Source organism: Zonotrichia leucophrys, chromosome 24, assembly GCF_028769735.1.
Source record: "Zonotrichia leucophrys gambelii isolate GWCS_2022_RI chromosome 24, RI_Zleu_2.0, whole genome shotgun sequence".
Classification (NCBI taxonomy): domain Eukaryota; kingdom Metazoa; phylum Chordata; class Aves; order Passeriformes; family Passerellidae; genus Zonotrichia; species Zonotrichia leucophrys.
In genome coordinates, this window is record NC_088193.1 from 7,761,843 (window position 1) to 7,789,340 (window position 27,498).

The 27,498-nt window shown below is 44.9% G+C and overlaps 1 protein-coding gene across 4 annotated transcripts in view; it reads right to left on the reverse strand.

Moving 5' to 3' along the window:
* Positions 1 to 5,808: 5,808 nt before the first annotated feature.
* APLP2 (amyloid beta precursor like protein 2) overlaps positions 5,809 to 27,498 on the reverse strand; it is a 49,116-nt gene continuing 27,426 nt past the window's right edge. The window contains exons 4-18 of one of the 4 annotated variants that reach the window (XM_064732100.1): positions 26,703 to 26,815; positions 25,029 to 25,204; positions 23,939 to 24,159; positions 22,172 to 22,339; positions 20,117 to 20,232; positions 19,447 to 19,521; positions 18,153 to 18,311; positions 17,590 to 17,718; positions 13,756 to 13,855; positions 13,040 to 13,210; positions 12,432 to 12,467; positions 9,645 to 9,727; positions 8,734 to 8,808; positions 8,099 to 8,254; positions 5,809 to 7,344 (exon numbers count right to left, since the gene is read on the reverse strand). In XM_064732100.1, the coding sequence (XP_064588170.1) occupies positions 7,243 to 7,344; positions 8,099 to 8,254; positions 8,734 to 8,808; positions 9,645 to 9,727; positions 12,432 to 12,467; positions 13,040 to 13,210; positions 13,756 to 13,855; positions 17,590 to 17,718; positions 18,153 to 18,311; positions 19,447 to 19,521; positions 20,117 to 20,232; positions 22,172 to 22,339; positions 23,939 to 24,159; positions 25,029 to 25,204; positions 26,703 to 26,815 (1,880 nt within the window). In that variant the 3' untranslated portion in view covers positions 5,809 to 7,242. The remainder of the gene's footprint in view (positions 7,345 to 8,098; positions 8,255 to 8,733; positions 8,809 to 9,644; positions 9,728 to 12,431; positions 12,468 to 13,039; positions 13,211 to 13,755; positions 13,856 to 17,589; positions 17,719 to 18,152; positions 18,312 to 19,446; positions 19,522 to 20,116; positions 20,233 to 22,171; positions 22,340 to 23,938; positions 24,160 to 25,028; positions 25,205 to 26,702; positions 26,816 to 27,498) is intronic. The other 3 variants (XM_064732102.1, XM_064732101.1, XM_064732103.1) reach the window with 3 other exon arrangements.

Sequence of the window (27,498 nt, forward strand, 5' to 3'; positions counted from 1 at the left end):
CTCAGGCTGTATATAGTTTATATTTGTATATATACACATATATGTATAGTCTGTAAAAGTAAAGAACAGTTGAACATTGTCAAATACCCAGTGTCTTGAAAAACTATGAACTGACAGCACAGGAATAAATGCACCACCTAAACCCAGAGTGTAATTCAGAGCACAAACTGGGCTGTTGGAAATTCAAGTGTTCTCTGCTTTTTTAAAAATAAACTTGATCAAATAGGCCTGAAATTATATTACAAGGGCTTTTCTCATCTGTGGCTTCTAGTTCTTAATGCATCATCCTGGAAAACAAAGGATGCTTCAAGTTCAACCCAAAAAGCTGGTTTTGGTGTTCACTCTTCAAAGCAAGGAGAAAGCAATTAACAAAAGGCAATACAGAAAGGAACTAAACACATAATCTGTACAAAAAGGATTATTAATGAAGTAACTGGAATAGCTGTAGGCTGGAGGTGTGACCAAGCCTTGGGATAGTCCCAGTCTAGTTCTTGATTCTCAGTAGTGGAGTGAGCTCCAGTAGTTTACTTGTGTCACCAGCAAGGGGTAAATCCAAAATTCAGCTCTTAAAAAACCTCAAACCACTGGGAATTTGTGACTGTGGTCACAGGGGTTTTCAGGTGAAAAGAGAGACGAGAATGTTGACTCCATGATCAGAAGACTTGATTTATTATTTTATGATATATATATATATATATTACATTATAACTATACTAAAAAGAAATAGAAAGGAAAAGGTTCCTTACAAGGCTAAGCTAAGAATAGAAAAGAAAAGAATGATAACAAAGGCAGCTCTCTCGGACTCTGAAATAGCTCCATCCTGATTGGCCATTAATTATAAACATCTAAGAGGGGCTAATCACAGGTGGACCTGTTGCATTCCACAGCAGCAGATAATAATTGTTTACATTTGTTGCTGAAACTTCTCAGCTTCAGCAGGAAAAATCCTAAAGAAAAGATTTTCACACAAAGATGTCTGCGACAGGAATTCATCCCAGTAGAGAATGGCTGGATCATTACTTTACCTGCAGTTTATTTCTTTTCCAGTATCCAAATACTCATGTGGCCCTAAGGAACGTTTCCTTCCTCGTGCCTGCCGAAAACGCATGTCCATAATTGCATCTTCACAGGATAACACAAAATCTAAAACAGATGATCCTGTTGCATCCAAAAAAGTGATACCAAAAGGTGCACAGCAAGGGCTAAGCCCCAAATAAAGGGCTGCACACAAATAAGTTTGCCTAGATTAGGAATAAAGGATGGTATTTCCCTGTGACCTGCTCTCAATGTAAAGATCCCTCTGTATCTCCCTCCGATAATCACAGTTTTTCCTGCCCCAAAACCCATGGATACAGGCAGGAGAGCTGCTGCTGAAAAAGGCAGTGTTATATTTGATCACCAAGAGATCTGCTCTGACCCAACCTGGGAATTCAGTGAAATACCCTCCAGAAGTTCCTTCCAGCCTTCACTTCTGCATGAGCCTGCTCCAGCTGCAGGATTATTCCCTGCTGGAGCACCACACTGAGAAAACAATTACTGCTCTCTCTGCATTTGGTGAGGCAGTGCAGAACCAGCCCCACTCTGTTCCCTGCTGCAGGAAGCAGAGGCCCTGGTCAGCCCACAGGAGAACAGCCCATCCCCTCCCTTTCACACACACACCCTGCAAACCCAGGCAGCAGCACCAAAAGCCCAATCTGTAGGACCTCTATAAGGTTGCTCTAAGGACAGGTCCTCTGCCAGATGTTTGCAAACACACCCTGGGACCACCAAGCCCAGCTCCAGAATGGCAGCCCTGTGCCCAATCCCCATTCTAGCAGCCACCCAGGGAGCAGCTGAGGCAGCCCCTCTGCTCAGAAGCCTTTACGCCACTTTCTCCCTGCAGGTGTTTTCTCTGAAGTGCCTGTGCTTTCAGCTAAAAAAATAAATCCACCCCGGCACCATCCAAGAGACCAGTTTCCCTCCTTCTTGAGCTTGCCATAGACAGAGCCCTTCCTCTCAGAGACCTTGCAGGAGGATACACCAGACAGCTGCTCTGATGGCATCTGGAAGGGATATTAAATCCCAATCAACCATCTGCATCTCCCTTACCCCTCACTGACGCTTTCTAGAGCACCAGAACAGAAGCACCCTCAGCCTCTTCAACATCAGAGCAATATGTTTTACAGGGAGAGATTCTTCACAGCCACACACACATGGGATGAGCAGAAAGTTCAAAGCCAAGAGTGAACACATTCTCAGGGATTTCACTTCCTGCTGCACAGTCAGGCAGAGAAAAGCGCCTGGTGTGCAGGCAGGGACACAGAGAAGGGAATTGATGTTCTCCCTGCCAGGGAATGTTCCCAGGGAGCAGGTGAGGAGGAGGAAGGAGATCCCTGCTCTCCCATGGAACAGGTGAGACACTCCTGAGAAGTTCCTGCCTCCAGAGTGGCCTCCAGCCCAGGTCCAGAGGACAGATGTTGCTGTGGAGACTTCAAGGATGTTGAGGATGTCAGGACAATCATTCGCAGGTAAACTGACTCCCCTTGCTCTTTCTGCTCTCACATTCAGGGCTTAGACGGGGAAATCTAAGGTATGGAAACAGAACTTTGGCTAAGGCTCCTCCTACCTTTCCACAGCACAGCCAGGCTGTGGGACCCAGAGCTCCACGAAGCTTTAACAAGGGAGAATGAGGGAGCATTCAGAAAATTGGGATATCCCCAAGCTGTTTCACAGCAGACACAGCAATTCAGGTATTAAGTTCCACAGACTCTGCCCCATCACCTCATCCCCTTAAGGGTCTTTACCTCCTCCCACTGACACACATCATGGCAAGGTTTTGGGGAGATGGGACCACTTCCCTCAGGCCCAGTCCCTCCCACCACCTTCAACCCCACACTCCAAGCACCAGAGTCTGTTCAGACTCTGAACCTCCCTGATGCCATCCAGAGACTGACGGTAATTAACAACCAGCTTGTTCAGCCCACAGCCTGTTCTCAAATTGCTCTCAGGAACCCAGTGCTGCTGGAAATAATTTTTTTTACAAACTCATCCTGGCATCACACACAGAAAGCCTCCACTCCAGGGGTTAAGAGCTCCTGCTACAAAGCACAGCCTCCACACAGGTCACTGGTAAACACAGCAAAATGCTCCCATGTTTAACCCACTCGCTCCTGCAGAACCACATGTACATACATGAATTAAACCCTCACCTCTGTCAGGTGCTGTGTTCAGCAGAATCTTCTCCCTGCCTCTGCAGCAAAGCTACCAGTGCCTGCTGAGATCAAACTGTGAATTTATGGAGAGGCACCCAGAAGGTTAAGAATGCTCTGACTTCTGCACTGGAGAAACAGCTTTTGAGCCTGCTACTTTCCAGTTCCTCAAGACTTCCATCCCACAGTGCTGCTAAGGATCACAGCCAGGTGATCTGCATGTGGTCCCACTGAGACCTGAAAGCAGGAGCAGCTCACTCACCCTTGCTTTCCCTACCTTACTCTACTATGTCCTATAAAAACTGTCCTTTTCTGGCTCATCACTGTTGCCCCTTGCTGTGCTTATCTGGCAGTCTTTTTCACCACAACAAAGCCACTGATGCCACTGACTGAGTTGCACCTGCTCTGGAGATCACCCAAATTCCTGTGTGGTGGCACCAACTTTAAGCACCACTCAGTCTGGACCAAAAGGACACCTCACCTTGAGACTTGCAGCTCTCCAACATCTACCTGAAACACCCCAGGTCAAAGGATTAGGAGGGTTTATGTACTGCATCAGATGAATGTCACCTTTTGATGGGGCAACAGGGAAAAGCTCCAGGCACTGCATCACCACCTGCTTCAGCTCATGGTGGGCACCTTTTAATCTCTTCTGTGGGCCAGGGCTGAATGATCAAAACCACACTTCACACAAGTGTTGCTCTGCACATCAGAGACAAGTAAGGCTGGTAAAATCAATCCACCCACGTTCCATCCACTTGTTCCTGTGCACATCACAGTCCTGATGCACTGACGTTCATCACTCTGCCCTTACAGGAATGCTACAAACAGCTTCAGAAGGGAGACAAACTGACCCAGCACTTCCTCTGCTCAGCATTCCCAAAGACCCTTCTCAAACATCCTGTTTCCTCACCAGAGAGTGAGGGGAAAAAAGGGCTTCCTCTTGAAGCACTTTTTCTTTAAAATCAGTGTTTCTATTGAAATGCAGCTCTCCACATGCTACAAGTCTTCCCCCAGCCAACTGCTCCACTGTGCTCTGAATAATTTAATTTTAAGCATCTCATTGCCATGAAACTGCTGGTATTTTCCCAAACTACCTCATTGCCTCTTTGCTGGGATCAGCCCCTCTGCTTGCACAGCTTATACCAGGAACTCTTGGGACATGCCTTAGCATCCATCTTCAAGCAGCTAAGTTTCAGCATGACTTTTCAGAAACTGTGGTCAAAATCCATCCTAAAGAATTGATCCCAAGTGCTTGGCAGTCTGTCCCAAAGCATGGAGCTAACAGACTTTGATTCCAGCCTGATGTATTTATTTTGCAGGACTAATAGAATTTATGAAAGATAAAATCTGATACCCAAATTCAATTCTGAACCTCAGTCTGCAGCCTCTGTAATTTGTTTCATTTGCAGGTCACCCTACCTGAGGGTGCAGTTCAAGAATGGCACTGGGCTGCAGATATGCTTTGGCATCATTTAAATTAAATTTAGTTTAAAATCAAAACTCTCTCCCAAGTAGTTGTGACAAGCCAACAGAAGGCATTTTCTAGGACAGCATCTGCTCTTTCCTCAGTGTCTGAATAATTTAACCAGAATATGGAGGTTTCAGTGGAACCAAGGAGCCCCTGTTTAAGGAGAAACAGGACAAGCAAGTGCTTCCTGTTCCAAATTGCTAAACCTTCTTGTTTCCTCCTCTCCCTCTCTTCCTCCAGACCTACTGGCAACTGCATAGATCAATATGGAGGAAAATTAATTCTGTCTATTGACCTCTAAAATGACATTCAAGTGACAGCGACTTGAACATTTCACCGAGATGAGAGAGTAGGAATATGTGCTTGAGGTCACACCTCAAAGGAGAATAGAGAGGAATGACACATGGGACCAGAAATAACTTTGAGCTTTACAGGCTGTTAGTTTTAGGTGTTCTGGAAGAGAGACTTAAACCAAAGTTATTTCCCCTCATAAAACAGCAGCAGCAATTCAGTGAACGCTAACCTTAATTAGCTGATTCTTGCCCTGGGCTCTATGACTTCAATTATTTCAGATCTGGCCATCCACCAGAAGCAACCACAGAAACTGTGTCATTGTCAGGTCTTCATCCATGTCCTCATATCTAGGAATTCTAAGGTTTCCTGCTGTCCTTCTGCCCAGTCCCATTCCTGAGGCCTGTGGCTTTGAGCACACAGCCAGCACAGCGTCCCTGTGGCTCTCAAGGAAGTGCAGGTGGATGGCCAGGAACAGAACAGCCTGTCAATGCAGAGAGCCTTGGCTCTGCTTGCTCCCACAGGGTGTGCCAGCAGCCACCTGCATCCTGGGAATGGGGAGAACCATCCACAGCATCTTCCAAAAGCAGCCAGAGGCAGCCCCAGCCCAGCTCTCCCCAACCTGCACTCCAGCTGCTTTAACGCTTCTCAGGATCCAGCTGTTTGTTTAGCATTCTGCCTCTCCACACCACAAATGTTATCAGGATCTGGAAATACCTCAAAAGACTCCAGGTATGGTTATACACCAGAACCTGTACAGTCTTTCTCACTGTCAGGGAAAGGTTTTGTGAGTTTGGCAGGACAGAGTGGGAGGACAGGGAATTAGAGTGAGCCCATGAATAAAGAGAAGAAGCAATCTGGAAGTTAAAGTGTTTATTGATGTGTTTAAACTTTGTACATTCCCCACAGACCACACTAAGGAGTTTGCAGGTAAATCTGTGCATAGTGGGAAGAAACACGGAAAGGGGAAGAAAAAATAAAGTCACAGGAAAAATAGAAAAAATACACCACAGGTTACCAGAACCCCCAGATTCAAAAAAGCCGTGAGCATTAACACCAACTATACAAGCATTACAAAGACATGATGATGGTGAGTGGAACAATGCCCCTTTTGTTCTTCTTGGGGCCTATGCATCCTATTTCCCTTAAAGTAGGCAGCATCCCTTTCCCAACAAGTCACTGTCTTCCATCCCCAGCTAAGAGACCTCTCTGTGTTTGTCAGCTCCCAAGGTCCCAGTTATTGCAGTGATTTGTCATTTCTCGCCCAACATCACCCAGGGAGATGCAAAGGCTCAAAAACCTGTGGCTCTTAACTACTTACCATGTTGGTGAGGCAGGAGAGCTGGGGAAATTAGAAAGTAGTAGCAAGAGGGGGCTGTTAATGCCAGGTGAGTACTGAAGAAAACTGGCTGAGAACAGAGATTTCAATTCAATACCAGAACTTCCAACTCTAGAGCAGAACTGAATCTCGAAGAGGAATGTGCAGACCCAAGTATGCACAAACCATGTTCTAACATTCTACTAGAATAACTATAAACAGAGATGCTAGAAGCCTTTTAACTCCTTGCCTCCAGGGAGTCTTGATTCCTAGAGCCCAAGCTGCTGAGCAGCAGGGTGCACACCACTGGCATATGAAGATGGGGTTTTTTTTCCTTTTTTTTTTCTCTTTTTCTTTTTTTTGTCTCATTATAGGGAATTTTGTTAGTTACCATTCCCAACTGCTTCTTTGCTTATGCTGTAATAGCTTCTATCCCTAAATTAATCTCTTTGCAAGTCCCAGTGAAATTCACTTAAAAAAAAAAAGGAAAAGAATAATGCTTTATATACAAAAGCCAAAATGACCAAAGAGCCACAACTGTCTCCTTTTTTGAAGGTGGGCTGGTACAAACGACCCTCAATATACAGGTGGTCTATCAGAAATAAAAATCAACATTTCCCATTTTTATATATATAGAGCTTGTATCAGACAACAGTACAACAGAACTAGTATTTTTCAGATTATTAAAAAAAAAAGAAAACTACATCTCAGTCAAATATCTGCAATAGATCAATTTTTCCCATTTAAGGAGATTTATATATCATATTGTTATATTATCATTTCTTCACCCATTTTAAAGAATGGAAATTGCAACTCTACAGTAGTAATTATAGTCTTAATGATCCAGGAGTTCTGAATGTAAGATGAAGTCCTCTTGAAGCAACTGTTGGTCAGTAGTTGATCCAAAACACTGAACCACTTTGGCCCTTCACCCCGCACCTTTTCCCATCGGGGCTATTCCATCTTCATCTCTTTTATATCTGCATCTGCTCCAGGTATTTGTAAGTGGGATTCTCATAGCCATGGTTTTGCATCTTGCTCAGATGCCGCTCCTCAGGGGTGAGCATCGGGTCAACCTTTGGAAAAAACACATACTGGTCAAGGAGACACTTCCAGGATTGATTCCACAAAACAAAAGGCAACAGACAAACACTGAGGGAATACCATGGTGAGCAGTAAATGGAAAAAAACGTAAACTGCAAAAGGTAATTTGAATAGAATTGCTTGTTCCAGAGCTGATGGCTCCTGCCCACCCAATCTCCTGTGGGGATGTTCTCACAAATCTGTCCTTGCTCAGTCAACACTGCAAATCAGGGACTCACTTCTCTCATTGAAGAGGTTGTTATGATCTCCAGCATGGGGGGGGCAGAGGGAAAAAGCGGCTTTCTCTGGGCTCCATTAAGTTGTCATAGAAATGTGCAAGGAAGAAGGAGCTGCTCTTCAGCATTTCGCCAATCACAACATCTTAATTGTCAATTAGCCAGGAGGACAAATTGCTGTGCATTGACTGACTGACTGCCCTGCTAAAGATATTGCCTGAAAAGCTCATTTACTGCTAAATCCTACCCTGAGCCAGCCAGGAAAGCCTAAGTAAATACTAGTGATAAGCAAATGCAACTTGGGAGTGGCAGGTGCCAGCACAGCAGACCTGGGACTGGCACCTGCACACTGAGGAACGAGCAATGATGGTGTCAGCAGGGACAGAGTTAATTCCTACCCAGCCAGAAGAAGAACTCTCCATGGCTTGGCAGCTCCTGCCATTCTCTACCCCCACACACATGTGATTCAACACTGACTATTTTCATCCTCAGTTATGGAGCTGTTTCTCACCTCCACAATTCCATGGCTGATGGTCCCATACTGCCTCTTCCTCAGCATCACCAAGCTGATGACTATAACAGTAGCTATAGCAACAGCAATCACCAACAGCCCAATAAGGGCACTGCTGCTGAAGCCAAAGTCATCACGGAGGGAGTTGTCATTATCCTGGAGGGAAGAAAACAGAGCAGGTTGAGGAAGAGCAATAAGGGAGCTGCACTGCTGAACACAAACCTAAACCATGGCCACTAGCAAGGTCTTTGACCATCTGCGGTACTGAGATATGACTGATTATACACTAGACAGTGTGTATATATATATATCAGCCCTACATATTCCACCCCTACATATTTCACCTCTAAATATTCCATCAAAAGGATAACCACTGCAAAATTCTTTCCCCACTTAGTAGCTCTGGACAGACACTGGCCACATCACTTCCCTATCCCACAAAACACTTTTGCAGTAGGAGTCAAGTTAATATCTAATGTGTGTTCACTGTTTACATCCTTACACAGAAGGGCTGTACTTCACTCTGCATGAGCCCCTAGGCATCCAGGCACCAAATCCTGAATTCAGTAAAAATAGTCATCCAAATCCAGCATTAGGAATTTGCCAATCCCTGGATTCAGCAGCCACAAACGTACCGGCTCATCCACCAGCCCTCCGACACGCTCTGCGTTGAAAATCATCTCCTTCACATCAAGGGTTTCATCAATTACCTAAAAACGGCCACAAAAGTGTTTTATGGAAGGATCCACACAAAACAAGGAGGAGAAGGAAGAGGAAGACAAACAAGAGACCTTTAATGAACACTAGCAAAGGCTCAGGACCACTTACCATCTCCCCTTTGCTCTCAACAGCATGGAATGTTCTCCAACTCTTATACAGCCACCAGAGACAGTATTGAGATAGTATCACAGCTAGTTACCTCCACACTATCTCAAACTAAAGCCCCAGTGAAAAAAAAAAAACAATAAAAAAAGTTGCTAACTTTGGACCCAGCATTTCTGTTATGTAAGATGTAACCCGTGTCTTTAAAACAGTACTGAAAGAAAATTCAAAAGGTGACTTTTTAGTTTTTTTAAACCCATGGAACTGAGGCAAAGGGCTGTCACTAGAACCTAGAGAATTCTTGACACTGTAGAGACAACTTCTGCTGGGTTGCTCAACTTCAGAGGAAGGCGAGGCCTCCCTTGCCATGAAAAAAAAGTGGGAGACACAGATGGAACACACCAGCATTCAGTGTGTTCAGACAGTGAACCTAGTGAAAATAAAGGGACATCAAAAATGCTTGGGAAAAGCATTCCTAAATCAGAGAGTTCTCAGAATCAGACTGCCAAAGATCTGAAGCTCTCTCCTTCCCTTCCCCTCCCACCCTTCTGATGCTACTCAGTATTAAGAGCCTACAACAGTCACCAAACTGACTCCCCCACACCATATGGACAATGAACACACTGACATTCTGTGAGCTGGAACGAGACATTGAAACAAGCCACTGCTATTAATTAGTGTCCACAGCAGGTTTAGCTTCACAAAATAAAGGTGGAAAACTCACCACATTTTCATCCACCTTGTTCTTGCTATTAATCACTTTTTCTTCAGCACCAATCAGCCCGTCCAGCTCAGTCATGCCAGAACCTGCACCAAAAGAGCAAGGAGAGCCTATCAGCCCTTAGGAAAATTTTGGAAGGGTCACCTACTCTGTGTAGAGCTGCTTTGGATCGTGTGTTTAACTGCACAGACTGCTGAGTATTAACCTGTCCTCATGCTGCTGTGTCAGATGGCAGCTCACAAACTACAGTGACAAGTGATTAGGAGGGCTGTTAATGAGGGGAAATGAGGTGGCAATGAGAGGAGCAGACAAGACTCATCACCAAAATCAGGCTGAGGTGTCAATTCAGACAAACTGTACAGTTAAGTGCTTCTGTTAGACAGCTCCAGACAAGACATAACACACAGTAAGTGCAGTAACGGCTGCTGGTGTCACCCCAGGTCACCAACACCCCTCTGTGACCCCGAACAGGAGTGGACACACATCCATCTGCCAAGAGCCAGCACACAGGGAATGCTTTCAGCATTGCCCATTCTGCTGCCATCAGGCACATCAGCAAGTGCCTCAGGAATGGGAATTTGAATTCCAAGGTCACCCAGCACGGCTCTGTAATGAGCTGTTGTCCCATACCTGGCAGAAGCCCAAAACAAATAAATCCCAGGACAAGGGAGGAGCAGAGAACTACACCAGCCTTTGTACCAGAACACTACTACCCCATTTCCAGGCTGGAACCAGCACTGGCTCAAGAGAAGAATATCAATTAACAGAAGGCTCTGCATAAACTGTTTTGATCCAAAGCATTTATAAATAGATCAGATCAGTAAGAGAGTCTGATGCAAACTGCCCTGACATAACACAGCATGTTAGAACACCAGTGTTCCACTGGTGCTGGGGACAATGCAATGACCTGTGACGCACTAGTGCAAAAGCAGGACAGTGAAGCCTCAAACCTGCAGTGGATCTTTCCAATGACATGGGGGAAATTCTACTACAGCACTTCAGGCTTTGCTGGTGACTGCAAACCCCCAACTCTGCACAAATTGCTGAGCTTGCAAGGTGCCCAAGACATGTCAACTGCTGGTGGAATTGGCAACATTTTCTTTGATGAGCTGCAAGGACAGGCCACTTGGCTTCAAGGCAAGTTTTTACAGTGACAAGTTTGTATTGCCTTGAAATGCCACAGAAATAACATTTCACTATGAAGCATCTCAGGTTTTAGTGCATCACGTTTTTCTTTAGAGGCAGTAATCAGATTCCAAGCATGGCCAAGACTGCCAGTCTGACTTCCCTCAACTGTCAAAGCAGGTTATGTTATTATGGAATCAATGATTAGGATTTTCAGGAGAAACCAGCTACAAATAGTTTGTACAGAACTACTGTATCAGCTTTTGGCCTACGGCTGCTTTATTCCAGTTTCAGGAGCCAACCCAGCACCATCTCCAGGGCTGAGAGTTCAGCTGCTGCACTGAGCTCTGCTATTTGTCTCGGTAACAGACCCAGTGCTATGTAGCTCAAAGGCACAGTTTATATTATATACCTCACAGGGAAAAAAATCCAAAAACACATACCTGCACAAAATCCCCCCCCACTCCACCAACCCAATACTCTCTCAAAGCCCTTGAGTAATTCAGCGAAAAGGGAAGGGAGAGGAGGAACAAGTGTAGGACAATTGCTGTCCCCAGGTCATCAGAGATTCTTATATTTACCCAGAGAGGGAGAACTAGCACAAATTTATCATCCTCAAGGCAACACAGCAATTGTCCAAAAATTTAATAAATAAAATATCTAACTAAAGTCTGTTCCAATTCCTGCCAGAGCAGTCAGCACACTGTACACTGTTCCACACCAGGGATGAAGGTGACTTATATTTGAAGAGAAAGGTCGATAATGAGAAGAGTTTCAAGCTATTTGGTCTTCACTGAGTTACAAAACCATGTGTGCTCACATGAAATGGTTATTAGCAAAATCTTTTGCTCTCGTTTCAGATCTACACAATATATTTGGAACCAAAGGCAGATTAAAACACTGGGTTTACTCCACACACAGCTCAAGCAGCACTACTCTGCAAGAGCCTCCCTTTTCTACTGGTCCTTCCCTGATTGCATATCACTAATAGAGACATTATTTTATGCTAATATTTCTATGCTGCTCTTAAAGCTGCTTTTTAGCCAGGCACTGAGCTACTGTAGAATTAATCCTGAGTTAAGGGAGAAATGTAAAACCACACACAGTTTGCTAGTATGGAAAGATGCTACGTGTGGGAAGGTGATGCCAAGGAAAGCACAAACATGGAGGAGGAATCTCCTGATTTATCTGTCCAATACTAGCTGCACTCCCATAAGGACATCTGGATTGGAAACAGCCTGTGTCCTGAAGTGTTTTGTGGTGTCATGGGGCATCAAGGACAGGTTCCACAGGAGGCAGAAGAGCCTCTGGACTATTCCCCACCAGCACAGCAGGGTTTAATCTGAGAAGTGTCACAAACGGAGAGATGCAAAGCTCCACTGAGACACTGGCTAAGGCCACCTTCCTCAAGGGCTGAGAGCCACTCCAGGCACTCTGAGACCCTTGTGAGCCCATCAGGGAGGAACACACACACACAGTTGGATGCTCAGACTACCTGGCTTCTTTAACACTAGGCCTAAACAAGCAAAAGTGAACATGACTGATCTAAGTGAAAGCAGGGAAATGAAAATCAAGGTGAGTATGGAACTAAAATGAAGCTATCAGACACATGGAGGAGGTAGGAGTGTGATCAAAAGCACTGTGAGGGAGCAGCTTAGAACCAACCTTTTTTCATTGGATGGTACAAATCCGGCTGAGGATCTAGCAGGAGCGAAAACAAAAACAAAAATAGCAGAGAAAGGAGATTAAGAGAGAAAGGAAAAAAGGTTTGTGCATGATTTCTGACTCAGACCCTGGGAAAAGCTTTTAGCCTACAGCTTTAGGCTCAGGACTCTGATCAAGCGTTTTTAAAATAAATACACGCACACACACCAGCTGTCAACATCCAATGACACAAAAAAATAGATATACATATTTAAAAAAAGAAAGAGAATTCCTTCAGCCCTTCAACAGGTCACAGCACAAAGATTTAACATTACACAAGAATTCTGTTAAAGACTGAAAATTAATTCCAGAGTCAAGATGCACTGTAAAAACTTAACATTCACTGCAAAATGGAAAGAGAGGACAATTCTGCAAAGAGAAGAATTAGAAAATCATTAGAACAGCTCAGCAGACATTACTCGCAGCACTGCTTCTCCAGTGAATGAGGGGTCCTGTCAGGGTGACTGCTTTACTCTACATCACGCAAAGAGATTGGAGTTTTTTCTGTTCCAGCTGAGCCTACTGTCTAAGGAAAACCACCAGTAAACCCAGTGCTCAGTTCCACATACCTTCACTTTCAGGTAAGGCTGGGAAGGTTTTCACCTGGAACGGGTGGAAAGGTTTGCCATCCAGGGGAATTTCTTCACTCTCCTCAGAGCTCACTCTGACATCCACCTGGGACTCAGAAATGGAGGATGTGAACTGATCCATGTCTGCACGCTGCTCCTGAAGCAGCTCATCTGAAAGGAATAAAAGGAATTATTACACAGACTGCATGAAACCTGGCAGTGACAGAGAGAGGCAGATGGTTTGAAGCAGGCTGAGGCAGGACTGCAGGGGAACACTGCTCTCAGAGCTGCCAGGATATTTTATCTTGTGCATTTCATCTGGAATTCTCGGTAAAGGCGTTGGTTAGAAATGCATTCAAATAAGGGCCAAGAGGTTTGATGTGGCAAGAGGATTTGGCAAGATGAGACTAACTAACCCGTAAGGGGAGAATGCATTTGCATTTTTTAAACGGATCTTTTAAATCTCCCTTAGAGAGACAGCTTTGCTATTCTGAACATTGTTGACTTTTTCTTAAAGGGACAGTGAAAATTCTTGGAACAAGCTATTCTGACTGGCTATTTTGTAACATCCAGACAGTATCTTCCCTGAGCCTGAGCCCAAGCACTTGTTGTTGAGGGCACCCCCTCAAAGGAGAGAGAAATCTTTTGGGAGCTCACTGGATATAAAAACTTGGGAGTCGTAACACAGCAGCATAGGGGTTGGCATATACACTCACCAATCTCATCCTGGATTTCTTCAGCCACATATGGCACCTTGTAGAGCAGAGACAAGCTTTGATTCATCCGTTCCTCAATCACATGAAGATGCGTCATCACCTGCAGATGTAAAAGAATGCGTTGGAGTAAGCAAAAACTGTCAGTCACTTCACAGAACCAGTTCTTTCCTTGCTCAATAAAGTATCTATTACTGGTGGATCTGCCATGGCAGGCAATGGGGGACACAGATCCATCCAGTCCAATTCTGTGACCAATGCTCTCACACTTCACTGAACTGGCCATCTGCAGACGGTGATCTCAGGAGTCTGGCAAATGCTGGGAGTAAGAGAGGATTCAGCTGACTCTCACTGTAACCAACTCTCCACTGCAAACACTAAAATGCCACCGAAGCTGGTATTTCTCATATGCCCAACATAGACATAATTCATCTCCTGTAGCAGCTTTATTAAATGGATTATCATTCCTGACTGCTAGAAAAGATACAGGCAAAAGGAGCAGACAGGATATTTTATCAGCTCTGGTTTCAGAACAAAGGTGCCTTTCAAACCAACTGTGGCATTACATTTGTCCTACACCCACTCATTGGCAGCAGTATTCTCCCTTCCTTTGAGCAATACATTCAAGCTCTGGGCAAGCACAAATCACTCCTCCCAAGCACATTAAATCCAGTGGTGAGGTCAGGCCTGACCTGAAGAGGGTGCTGCATAATCGGGGATCAAGGAGAGCAAGGAAAACATTTATATAGATGGCCAACATTACAAAAAGCTAGAGTCAGATGGACCCCTTTCACAGTCTGATGTGTGCCTGACCTTTAAGAGCAAGGATGAAAATTTAATTCTGCATGTGGCATCTTGTCAATCCAAAAAAATCAACTGAGGAGCTTAAAAGTGCATGTGAAAAGTAAAGTGAATGGAAATTGAACTGTACCACCCACATCCCTCACATGTTGATTTGTTGACACTGCAGCCTTCGGAATGAATTGAGAACTGTTTAGGGTTTAACTTAAGAACACAATTCACACACTCTCTCCTGGGCTGTGGCAGCAGCAGAACAAAGCGCTGGGCCGGGCTGCGCTTGACATGTCTGAAAATGGGACCACGAATTCCATATGGAGAGCCAGGCACCATCATAACCACCGCAGGTGCCACCACTCCTCCTGGATGTGCAGCTTAAGAAGAATCCCATAGGCAGTGGAAGACCAGGAGACACAAGGTGAATGTGCACTGCCACCACCCCGGAACAAGGTGGAATCCATGGAATCTGCCACGTCCCAGTGTGAGGTTTGCTTCTGGAAAATCATTCTAACACGACTCTGCCCCTCACCAGAAGTGACAGCAACAGGCTACAGATTTTTCCTACCCTTAAACCAGGACATTTCCACCTCCTGGTTATACAGTTTTTTATGCATTTTTCCCTCAGTGCCTACTTCTTCCTCTTGGCAACACTAAATGTGCTCCACTGCACTGTCTCCCTGCAGCTCTCCATTCTTCTTGTTTATCTTTTGTGCACTGCAGAATTAAAAGATACTCCAAAGCAGCATACCAGCCACAAACTGAGACTAGGAAAACATTCCTAAAGCTGCAAAAGGACAGTGAGTTCTCTCTGAACCTAAGAAAGGGCACATCCTTCCACACAGATCTTTCAGGGTTAACAGACCATCCTCGATCTGAATTTTGAATTGGCCTTCCAGCACATCTTTCACTATTTTAAAACAAGTGAAAACAAGTATCAACATAATTCCAAAGACTTCTGGAGTATCTGCAAGTACTCGAACAAATGCAAAAGCCAGATTTGAAATAACATATTCACATACACTACCCAGCAGAAGGAAAAGGATTTTCTGTCTGTTCAGAAGTAAAATACAGTGTAGTGGTGTAGTGGGTCTAGTGCAGGTCAAATGCCAGCACACCCACCAGAATTACTCATTTTCTGCTTTGAAAATAGAGATTACAAGGAGAGCAAAGCAGGCTCAGAACTTTCAAAGAAACTTTATTAACAGAATTAAAACAAAAAATAATTTAAAAAATCAAAATAAACCTTCAAAACACTTCTCTGCTCCTGCAACTTTTCTTTTCCCCACTGACAACATAAAGAGGTAAATTTGGTATTTTCAGTCAGTTTACCACTTTTAAAATAATCTTTCTTTAGTCTACTTAGGGAGACGAGTCTCTCCTGCCATGCCATGGAGACTTTTCCACAAGAAACAGTTTTCTTGTGGTTTTAATTTTCATCATCAGCCCCTTCCCAGAAATCTGCAATCGTGAAGCCCCTACCACATTTTGGTAGCTTTCCCACAACCACCACCATGGGCCATTTCAGCTTGTTAGGGTGCAATTTTAGGGATGAGCTGTTCTAGTACAGAAACAAAAGTTCTCTTCTTTTATCTCTGGGAACAGAGGTTTTCTTCTTCCATCCCTGGGGTGAGGTTTTTCACCTCTCTCATTTCTCTCTCTTCAAGCTTCTCATTGGATCACAGCTACTTCAACATCTGCTTGCTTCAACACAGGTGCCTCTGCTCATAGTCACGGTTAGAACGCTACCCAGATCGCCCCAGTGCATTCCATGAGTTACAGGGGAAAAAACCAAAACTCTGGTGTATCAATTATACCTTCACCATAGCCTTACAAGAGAATTTTAGCCCAAGACTAAGGCATCTCCTCATTCTCCTCCCATCTGGGATTTGACTCTTTCTTCACTGACCTTGTTGTTTCCTTTACGTGTCCTCACCCTTTCCTTTTCTCTCACTCAAGAGAGGATTGGTGTCTGCAAGTTTCACCTGTGCACCGGGAAGAGTTAATATCTCGTCCGGGCCTGCGGACGGCCCCGTGATCTCTGCGGGGCAGGGCCGCTCTGGCTGCACACCTGGTTCCTGGCCCCCACACGGTCAATGCCAGCCCCGGGGCTGCAGGGCTGCCTCTGCTCTCAGCCATGAGATTTTCCACGGTGCCGGCGGAACGGCTCGGCAGCCCTCAGCCGGAGCCAAAGGGAGCTGGCCTGGCCCATCAGCCGTGCCTGAACTCAGCATGGCACAATCTGAGCCGAGCCCCAGGCTGAGCCAGCCAGGCTGCGCAGCACAGCAAGCCCGGCCAGCGTCTAGTTACCTGTTCAAAAGCCAGAAGCAAGAGTGTTTTTTCCAGGGTTTCTTCATTTTTAAGTGTGATTTCATAGAGGTGTGTTTAGTTTTAAGAGGTTTGACAGGGTGCCTATATTCAAAACTAGCCAGTTGATTGGTTCATTTGGGTCTGGAGGAAGCTGTTAGCAGTCCACACAGAGAATCACTTCCATAACTAATGGATTTCCTCTTACAAATGGTACAACATAAACCCATCAAAACCACACTTTCTGATGAAGCCAACAACATTGATCGAGTACTTGGAAATGGTTACGATTTATGCGTTAGAAACCAGGCAATAACGCTGCAGAGGCAAGAGAGAATTCCCACAAAGCCCAAACACAGGCACTATGAAGATCAAGCCTAAGGAAAGAAACACATAGACAACTTGGAAGAAGTGAGGAAGCCTGTTCAAGAAAACCAAGTCCCCAGCAAATACATTTCAGGAGTGCTTGATAAAAGGAAATATAAAACTGATAATGACCTAGGTCTAAACCCCTCAACTTGCCACTGTGACCAACAATGTATAGAACAGAGCTTCAATTTTTAACACTGTCAGGCACCAAGGAAATCCATGCAGCGAGCACATCTGGTGACAGGAAGTAAGCACAGGAGAGAGGGACAGCTCCACAAGGATGAAGTTGCAACACACAGCTTCCAGAGCCTCCAACAGCCCCAGGGCTGGACAATAATGGCTCACCTGACAGAAACCCCCTCATACCTGGGATTTCATCTGCGCAGCCTTCTCCGGATCCACCGCCAGGACATGCTGGTAGTGGCGGATGGTGTGCACCCTATCCTTGTTCTCGGCACGCACGTAGCGCTTCAGGGCCTGCAGGATTCGGTGGGGCTGCAGGACAGGAGCAGGGAATAGGTCAAACCACTGGTGTCAACTCCAAACCCACAGCTGAAAACAGCACTTCAGGTGTGAGCCTACTTTGGTGCTGGACAGATCTATCACCTGCACTCATCCTCCAGATTTTTTATTTTTATTTTAATTAAGCCGGTTTGATTCAGAACACTTAAAATTAAGTCAATATAACTCAGAGCACCACATCTTATGAACTGTGCTTAATGGACACCAAACAAAGCAGAGATTTCTCCCCAGGCAGGAAGGAGTGGGAGTCAATTACAGACCCACTGCTAAGTCTGCAGCACCAACTTCCACAATGAAGAAGCTTTCCTAGGAACCAATTCCCAGTTTCTGCAAGTCACAGGCAACCTTCTCATCAAGACATTCCCACCTGCCATCCTACTGGAAAAATGTGTAGGGAAGAAACTCACACGCGGTGGGTCAGCCTGCAGGGCAGCCAGGTAGTTCTCCAGGGCAATACGACGGCGATCGTTCAGCATGGCTTCCACACGAGCCAGGTGAGTCTCCACCAGCTGCTGCTTCTCACTCGCTGCTTCTTTCTCCAGAGATTTTACCATGGCCTGGAAGTGCTAGAACAAAGAAAATCTGGGTGAAATGCACTGTGTGATCAACACCATCTGAAACTCCTCAGAACTAACAAAGACAGTAAAACTCCACATCCAACCCATTTACAGTTAGGAGAGAAAGGCATGGAAAAATGCTGATGCAGATTTCATCTCTGCAAGTTCAGAAAACAAGGCATTTCAAAGGTCTGAAGAGTGAAAAGGACCTTGCACATAAAGACTATGCTGGGGATGGGAGATCCAGGCTGTGCTGAAGAAATGACACAATATTAATTCTTTCCCTCAACCCTGCAATACAAAAACAGGATTGATCCCTTCAGCCTGAAGCCATTAATTTGAATTTGCAAAAGTTTACAAAGGTATTGCATAGCAAATTTTCCATCAGCATGCCTTCAGATCAAATCTCTCTGTATTCTTTTAGAAAGGTCATAACCCTCATTTCCAAACCAACCAGAACAGTCCACTAAGTGTTACGTTTCAACAGAGATAATGACAAACTTCTGCATTTGTGCATAGTTCCAAATAGTGACTTATATTAAAAATGCCGAGAGAAAACTGTGTTCCAGGATAAAATCCAAAGTGGGCATAAAAACTGGAGTCAACCACTTCATTGCATACTGGTTTGAGACAAATTCACAGAGTTGTCACTGCCAGAAGAGTCTTGTCCTAATGATCCCACCCTGCAATCCCTCATTAACTTCACAGTCCAACTGAACTCTCCTCATAAGGCACAAGATTAGCATTTTGGCAGCAAATCAGCTTCATCTGCTGTCTAAGCTGTTTTCACTAAGTCTGGCCGAGCAGGAAATGTGTGCCCAGAGAGCCAGAGCTGACTCTGAACCAGGCTCTGAGGCCAGTGTTAGTGCAAAAGAGGCCAAAGGTCTGAAATTACAATTTGGCTCCACTGATGCTACGCCTGAGGTGCGAGATCACTTCCTACTAGTGTGTGTAGGAAAGGACTTGGCATAGTATCAGATCATCTCCAGTTTAACGAACAAAGCAAACAATTGAATCAAACCTCCTCTGAAAGGCAGCTGTTGACAGAGCAGGAAGGCTGTTCTTGCATCTCTGAGATGTCTTTTAGCTCTGAATATTGACCTCTCTCTCAGTAACTTTCCCCTTAGGATCCTTCCACTCTTACCTGGATCAGAGTCTGCCTTTCTGCCTTAGGGAGATTAACAGCCTGGTGCTCTGCTTCCTCCCACTCCTTTTTCACCTGGACAGGAAAAGGACAGAACACATGAACAAGACACAAATTTACATCTTATCTTTATGAGCTGCTTTGCCTTCACAGGCAGATCCTAGCACAGCCTGGCTGGGTTTTGAATGCACAAAAGAGCTGTTGTGGGGTTTAAGCCTAGCACTTAATCCCTCTGAGTAACAAGCCAAGCTTCACAGAATCCTGTAAGGGTTTAGGTTGGAGGGGACATCCAAGATGAGTTGGAAGGCTCATCTTGTTCCACCCCCTGCCATGGGCAGGAACATCTTCTACTGGACCGGACGGCTCCAAGCTCTGTCCAACCTGGCCTTAAACACTTTCAGGTATGGGGAATCCACAACCTCTCCAGGCAACCTGTGCCAGGGCTTCAGCACCATCTGAATAAAGAATTTCTTCCCAGCATCAATGTAATTTCTCTCTCTCAACACTGGAGAAATAAAAATCTGACTCCCATGGTGTGGTCATACTGAAAGAAACACACAGAAGGCTGCAAAGTGGAAAGCAAGTCACTTCATCACCAATTTTTCCAGTAAAACAGGCAGCAGCCAACACACCAACAACCACACAGCAAAGCCTGCAGGCTGACACTCACCCGGTCCATGCGGTTGTGGTGCCTGACCTCCAGCTGCTCCTTGGCCTTCTGGAAGCGGGCATGCTCATTGTCATCAGCAGGGGTTTCAAAATAGACATCCACATCATCAGTTGGCACTGCATGAAGAGGGAAGGGTAAGCAGGGTCAGAAACCTCCAATCCTGGATTGCAGAGTGCAAGGAAAGGACTCTCCATGCCTGCCTAATTAATAGTCTGGCAAGCTGAGCCTACTGAACCACCACCTTCCAGAGTCCGTTTTACAATCTTTACAGTGCCAATTTTCTGTCCAACATCAGCTCAAATGGCAGCGATGACCTCAGCTCCCAGCACTGCTTGGCCTGTGCAGTGCTGAGGTGAGCAGCACTCAGCTCCAGAAACACAGTGCCTGGCATGACAGGATAAAGAACTACTTTTCCCTTCCCTTCCACATTGGCCTTGGATGGTTTAAGTGACATTCTGTGCATTAGCTGTTCACTGACAAGCTGGCTCCAGACGTCATTAACATGACTAGGGAGTTTGACAATGTATCTGCACAAAAGCAGGATTTTACACTTCAAACCTACCTTCCCCTACCAGATGGACCATGCAGGAGTTACAGGCAATGATATTAGACAAGACGGCAACAGAAGGAGACTCAGTGTGACAAAGTGACTTGTCCAATACACTGGATGGTTTGTAACTTCAAGACATCCAAATTCGACAAGGGGAAAAACAAAGTTTGAGAACTGATAAACTTCAAGCATCTACAGAATTCACATCAGGGGCTCTGTATTTCTTATACTGCAGTTCAGGAAGTGCTGAAAGTGCTCCTGTGCTATGGTTTTAGGAACTACACATCCCAGAGCCTTTCTGAAAGATCTATGGCAAACATGATGCACTCTGTTGTTACCCTTCACCTGAGGGAAGGCACAAAGGGACAGTTAAGGCAACCTGTCATCCATATTAGTTATTTGGGTGGAAAAACCTCCAACATGTCATTAAAGACAGCATGCTTCAGAAAAAAATTACCTGGCACTTCAGCATGAGCACTGGATAAGAGTTCAGCATGCACTGCACCCTTCCCTCTGACCAGGGGGAAATAATGACAACATACATCACAGGCACTATTGTTGCGTGCAAGGGACAATGTCATATCTGTCCCATATTCTGGCCCTGCTCCTGGCATTTCTGAACCAGGCTTGGACACAGAGAACTCTCTTCCCAGCCCCAAATCCTTCTGTAACAGGACAATCTTTTGTACAAAAAGCTCCTGACATCCGCATCTTTTCTTTCACCGCCTCAGTTAGATCAGCCCAATCTAAAGCACTTGCATGAAGCACATTTTGTAAACAGGATTATGGCTGTATAGCAGGCTGCCAAGCCCCAGATAACACAAAAAGCCTTTCAAAAGCTTTAATGGTAGCTGAAGTGGAAGTGCTGGAGTTCAATAATAAGATTAATAAAGAGGTTAAAATGTTTTTAGCAGTTTTATCATCTGACATAAAAGCCAGTTGAAACTGGTGCCAAAAACCTTAAGCACTCAAAAACACAGGCACTGAAATGTGATTTGTATTTCATACCAAGCTGAAAATGGGAATCTGAATTCTATACTACTGGTCTGATATTTTCCAAAATCCAAGTAGCAAGAAAATGCCTACTACCAGGAGAACAGCAGCCTGCTTTTCAGGACCTACTGTCAAACGTATGCATGGTAACATGACTGGGGAAAGCAAGGGCTTCCTTACATATATTTTGATTAAAAAGCCAGTCAGGCAAGAGGCTAGATACAGCCCCTGGTCCCTGTTATAGATCTGGAAGAGGACAGCTGAGGCCTCAGCAAGAGCTACAAGTCACCAGGGAGCACAGACAGCATATGGTGAGGGGCACTTTCCCGAGGAACAATCACCCTACAGACCTAGGGAAGCAGAGACAGGAGGAGACTGCTGCAAAGGGACAGACACCAGAACCAAAGGAATAAGCTACAGACGGGTCCTCTATTGCCCAAGGGAAGGAGGAGACACCACACGCCAGACAGACAGTGGCCAGCTGCAAAAGGCCAGTGGGAGGCAGGACTTACTCATCTTTTTACACACAGCCATACAATACTCCTCTGACTCAAAATTGTTCCTGTTGCCTCCGCAGCCTCCATATATAAAGCGAATGCATTTTCTCTTGTTAGGATCGAAGTACCAACGAGGCATCACAGCCCGGCAGGGCCCTGTCATGGCCTCCTGGGAGCAGACAGCTGTGTGGAGATGGGTGAGAACATGAGCTAGTGAGGAGCACAGGCCTTGCCGAGCGATTTACATGATGCAGAGGTGGCTCTAGTTCACCCCTTCCTCTGAGGCACTGGCCTCAACATTGCTGCTGCACCAACACAAGGGCTTCTGTCAGTTTTGGGGGGGCTTAACATTCCAATGCATCCATTACAAGCTGGTCAGGGAGATGCCTGCACGTGGTGCTTCGGATAGCCAAGCAGCTCACTCTGTCTCTAAATTCAGCTCTCATCTGTGAGAGATTTCTCCAGAGCCAGGGGCTGAGACAACAGGAATCTGTTCTGCTGATACCACAGAATTATGCCCCAGCTACTCCAGTAGGAGACCCTCCACTCTATAAAACCAGAAGCATGAAAAGCCAGTCAATTAGGGCTGCTTTAAAGCATCAAAGGATGTTCAGTTCACTGCACTCTGCCTGGACAGATATTCTACATCTTACAGGGCAAGTGTAGGAGTAAGTGAAAAAGCAGGCTAAACACAGGGATTGATCTCCATGCCAGCCTCAGACACTGAGGTTTTAAGGTTTGAAACATCTATGCACCAAATATTAAAACTCCATGTAGCCGTGGTATGTGGAATGCTTCATGGTGAGCCAGCAATAGCAGCTGGGCTGTTTTGAGGCAAGAGAGCAGATAATAGTGTATAAATTAGCAACTGTTCACAGTACTTCAGGGAAAAAAAGACTGCATACTCCCAAAACAGACACCCCAATCATATTCCTCCAAGCCTCTTACAAAACCTGCAGATCTGCAACAGCCCTGTACACATATGAGCTACGCCTTGTTTCAGCAAGGAAAATTATCTGCAGCATGCTGGCATTTTACCAAAAAGATGCGAGAACTGCTGGCAATGATTCAGTGATCTGTAGCTAATTGAATTTCTTTCCCTCTCTGCTCCTCCCTCCTCTGCAGACACTTCTACATGCAAAGTGTAAGACATCACATAATGCTAAGGCATCACATCATGAGCCCTCTGCAGAGGCACCTACTGCTCAACAAAAGCTGCCACCAGCACAGTAGATTATACTACTACAGAAAGTCTATCTTAACATATAACAAATTTGGGGCAGTTGTGCCGGCTTTCTTTTGTGGAAGAGAAGTGTTTTGCAAAGGCATCACCAAGGATGTCCCTCACCCTTAAATGACCAGATGACACATCTGCAGAGTATGGCCCACCACTTCCACCTTCCTTATTTTAAGCTGGTATAAACCACCAGATTTTAAACTTACAGTGTACCCCAAATGTCCCTTTAAGATTTTCCAAAATTTGCAGATACGGCTTTTCTGACTCATCACTGCACCTTCACAAGGTGCTTGTTCAACATGCCACACACTGGGCTTCCTGCCAGCAGAACTGCTGTTTATCTGGAAACATATGGCCCATGCTCTAGAGAGTTAATTTCAATACTTGAAACAAGCATCATCAGCTTTCCTCTGTTTGCTAACTTATCTGGCAAATAAAACTTCCAAGTGGCACTTATCGACTTGATCAAAACCCCATCACTAACAGACAGCCAACAGGAATGATCTCAAGGGAGCAGGAGGCCTGCGGACTGGAATGTGTCTTACATTTCATGTCGCTGCTCACTTCTTTCTCAGACATAACCTTGTCACTGCTGGGCTCTGTGGGTGTCTCTTCATTGTAGTCATCATCAACCTTATAGCTGTCATAGTAGTAATCACGGTCTTCCACCACATCCTCCTCCTCTTCCCCTTCATCATCCTCATCCTCATCTTCCTCCACAGCTGTTCCTGTGAAGTCTTCTACACCCGCCTCTGTAGGGAACTCACTGGAGGGACACAGATAAATTAGGGAGTAAGGTTAAGGCTAATCACTTGGATGTACCTGAATAATGATTCTTTCCATCCGTTCCAGAAACAATGGAAATGGAAAAATAAGTGTACTAACTATTAATTAGCCCATCACTCACAGCAAGGGGACATCCCTTATTACAGACACTCCTGCTGTTGCAAGCAGAGATTCTCCATGGCTCTGCCTTCATGTGGCCTCTTTCCATTTTTCAGTAAGTGAAAGTCTAACCCTGTTGAGTCAGGCTCCTACTATAGAATCCCAGAATGGTTTGGGTTGGGAAAGACATTTAAGCCCATCTTGTTCCCTTCCCTCCCCTCCCCTGGGCAGGGACACCTTCCACTATCCCAGGCCGCTTCAAGACCCATCCAACTTGGCCTTGGACACTTCCAGGGATCCAGGGGCAGCCACAGCATCTCTAGGCAGCCTGTGCAAGGGCATCACCATCCTCACAGGGAAGAATTCCTTTCCAATATCCCATCTAACACTCCCTTCTGTCAGGGTGAACCCATGCCCCTGCAGGCCCTTGTCCAAAGACCCTCTCCGACTCTCTTGGAGACTGCTTAGGCATTAGAAGGGGCTCTAAGGTCTCCCTGGAGCCTTCTCTTCTCGAGGCCGAATGACACCAACTCTCTGCAAGTACGAAGGGAGAGGGGGTATTTAGCTCCTCCAGTAAAAGGGGGACTGCAAAGTCATTTGTCCTCCTCAGGCTTAGGACACTTCTCTCGGAAACTCAGAAGCACAGAAATTTGCTCAATCCTCACAACAAGGGAGTTGCTGTGTGAAATATTCCCAAGCAGCAGCTTCATGCGACAAGCTTTCAATATCTATAACCAGTAAGAACTCTACCTCTTGTAGAGGTCATAGTCTTCATCCTCATCCTCATCCTCTTCCTCTTTGGACAGAGCCTCATCCACAACCTTAGTCTGAGGACAGCACACATATTCTGTTCCGTGGAACTGGTCCACTCCGCAGGGCAGCAGCATCCCGTAGCTGTGCAGGATCATCCCTTCTGTCAGACAGGCCTGAAAGGGGAGCCCACTCACATCAGTCCAGCACCATGCTCTTCCTTTGGATAAAGCTCAAGCTTGCCTATCAGAGATCTCAAGAATGGTTTAAGTTTTACAGCAAGAACAACAGCAATATATGACCTAAATCTGATCATTAAAGGAGAGTGGAAACCTGTAGCATTAAAAAAAAAAAAAAAAACCACAGATGTCCCAGATTCAGAAACACCCAGTACTTCCTGGTGCCAACATTTCACACCCTGGCCCCAACAACTGATGGTCTGTCAACCTGGCAAAGTTCAGGAAAACAAAGCCCTAAACATTTTGCGCCAACTCAAGGGAGAACACTTGAAAGAGTCAGAAAGGGTGTTTTCTCTTCTGGGCTGGCCATTTCAGTAAACTTTATCTATTAAACTTTACATTGTAGTAATTGAATAATTGCTCAAACGGACTTTGTGTCAAGATTTTTTTACCAACTGTAAGATTAAAATCAATCAGATAATTCAAGAAAAAGTTAAATGTAAAGTACACTTAGACATTATGTCTATATACTTCTCTTAAGCAAAGGAAACACTTGGCTTAGAGGTGCCCAGAAAAGAATGAAGAAAAGCTTTATTATGCCCATCAGAACCCTTTTGTGCTTTACTCTGTTTCAACACTGTTTTTAAATGTGCCAAGTATTGCTGGAAAAGTTCTACAAACACATTTAAAGCAAATGATTTTTCAATTTTCTAGACATTAACAAGTTTACCCTCAATTAAAAGACATTTCCTCTAGTATAGCTTTATTTAGACAGGTTTTTGCTCACATGATTTTAAAGAACAAGGAATTTTAAGTGGAGCATTCTTAACTGGTCATTGTATTGCTGTTTCTACAATTGTTGCTTCTACAAAATGGAAAACAAGCACATACTGTCATGATCTTGTTTTTATTATCCCAGCTTCAACTGGGAGTGCAGAGCTTTTACAACAGTTCAGCTAGCCAGATAGAAAAAACACAACCCCCCCTGCCCCAAACCATGGGCTAGATTTATTCTGAGAATATAATCCAACCCTTATGTAAAACCTCTACTAATCAGTCCAACAAAACTCAGATTTCTCCCAGGCAAGCCCTCCCAATCAAATCCCCAGCAGCAGAACGTACATTAAAGCAAAATGTCCAAGAAAAATATGAACTATCCTACGCTCACTGTAACTCCCTGGGAGACAAAAAATAAAAATAAAGAGGGATGAACCATTGGTTAAAGCAGTATTGCAGAGAGCTGATTTCAATTCCTACCTCTGTGATATGGATAAGCTATTTAGGAGAGTTTTTAATGAAGAATAACTCAATTGCTAGACAGGTTTTTTATGTCACTTGAGTACTTTTAAATTTTCATTTCCTTGCTGTCAGCCTCAGTTCACTGACTAGAACATGGGAACAGCAATACAGAGAGAAACACTGCTATGCTCCAACACTACAAACATCCAAGTGGACAGACCCAGAATAAACACTCCTGTCCCAGTGGCTCCATTACCTCCTTTGCCACAGTGTGCCAGTGCTGGTGGCTTTCACACACATCCATGCGCTCCTTGTGGAAGAACCGGCACTTCTCAGGCACCAACAGGACATCACTTACAAACTCACCCACTGAAAAACACAATGGTCACAGTTCACATGCATCAGCTATTAAAGCCTCCCAGAAATCCCCCAAAGTGCATTCTGCGCATGTCTTAGTAGTTTCAGTTGAACCAGGCAGAAATACCAGTTTAAGTGTAGCCATTTTTGCTCGACAAGCCAAGTTTCTTGGCCAATGCACCTTTTAATGGGGTCTAGTGCAGGTCAAATACCAGCACACCCACCAGAATTACTCATTTTCTGCTTTGAAAATAGAGATTACAAGGAGAGCAAAGCAGGCTCAGAACTTTCAAAGAAACTTTATTAACAGAATTAAAACAAAAAATAATTTAAAAAATCAAAATAAACCTTCAAAACACTTCTCTGCTCCTGCAACTTTTCTTTTCCCCACTGACAACATAAAGAGGTAAATTTGGTATTTTCAGTCAGTTTACCACTTTTAAAATAATCTTTCTTTAGTCTACTTAGGGAGACGAGTCTCTCCTGCCATGCCATGGAGACTTTTCCACAAGAAACAGTTTTCTTGTGGTTTTAATTTTCATCATCAGCCCCTTCCCAGAAATCTGCAATCGTGAAGCCCCTACCACATTTTGGTAGCTTTCCCACAACCACCACCATGGGCCATTTCAGCTTGTTAGGGTGCAATTTTAGGGATGAGCTGTTCTAGTACAGAAACAAAAGTTCTCTTCTTTTAT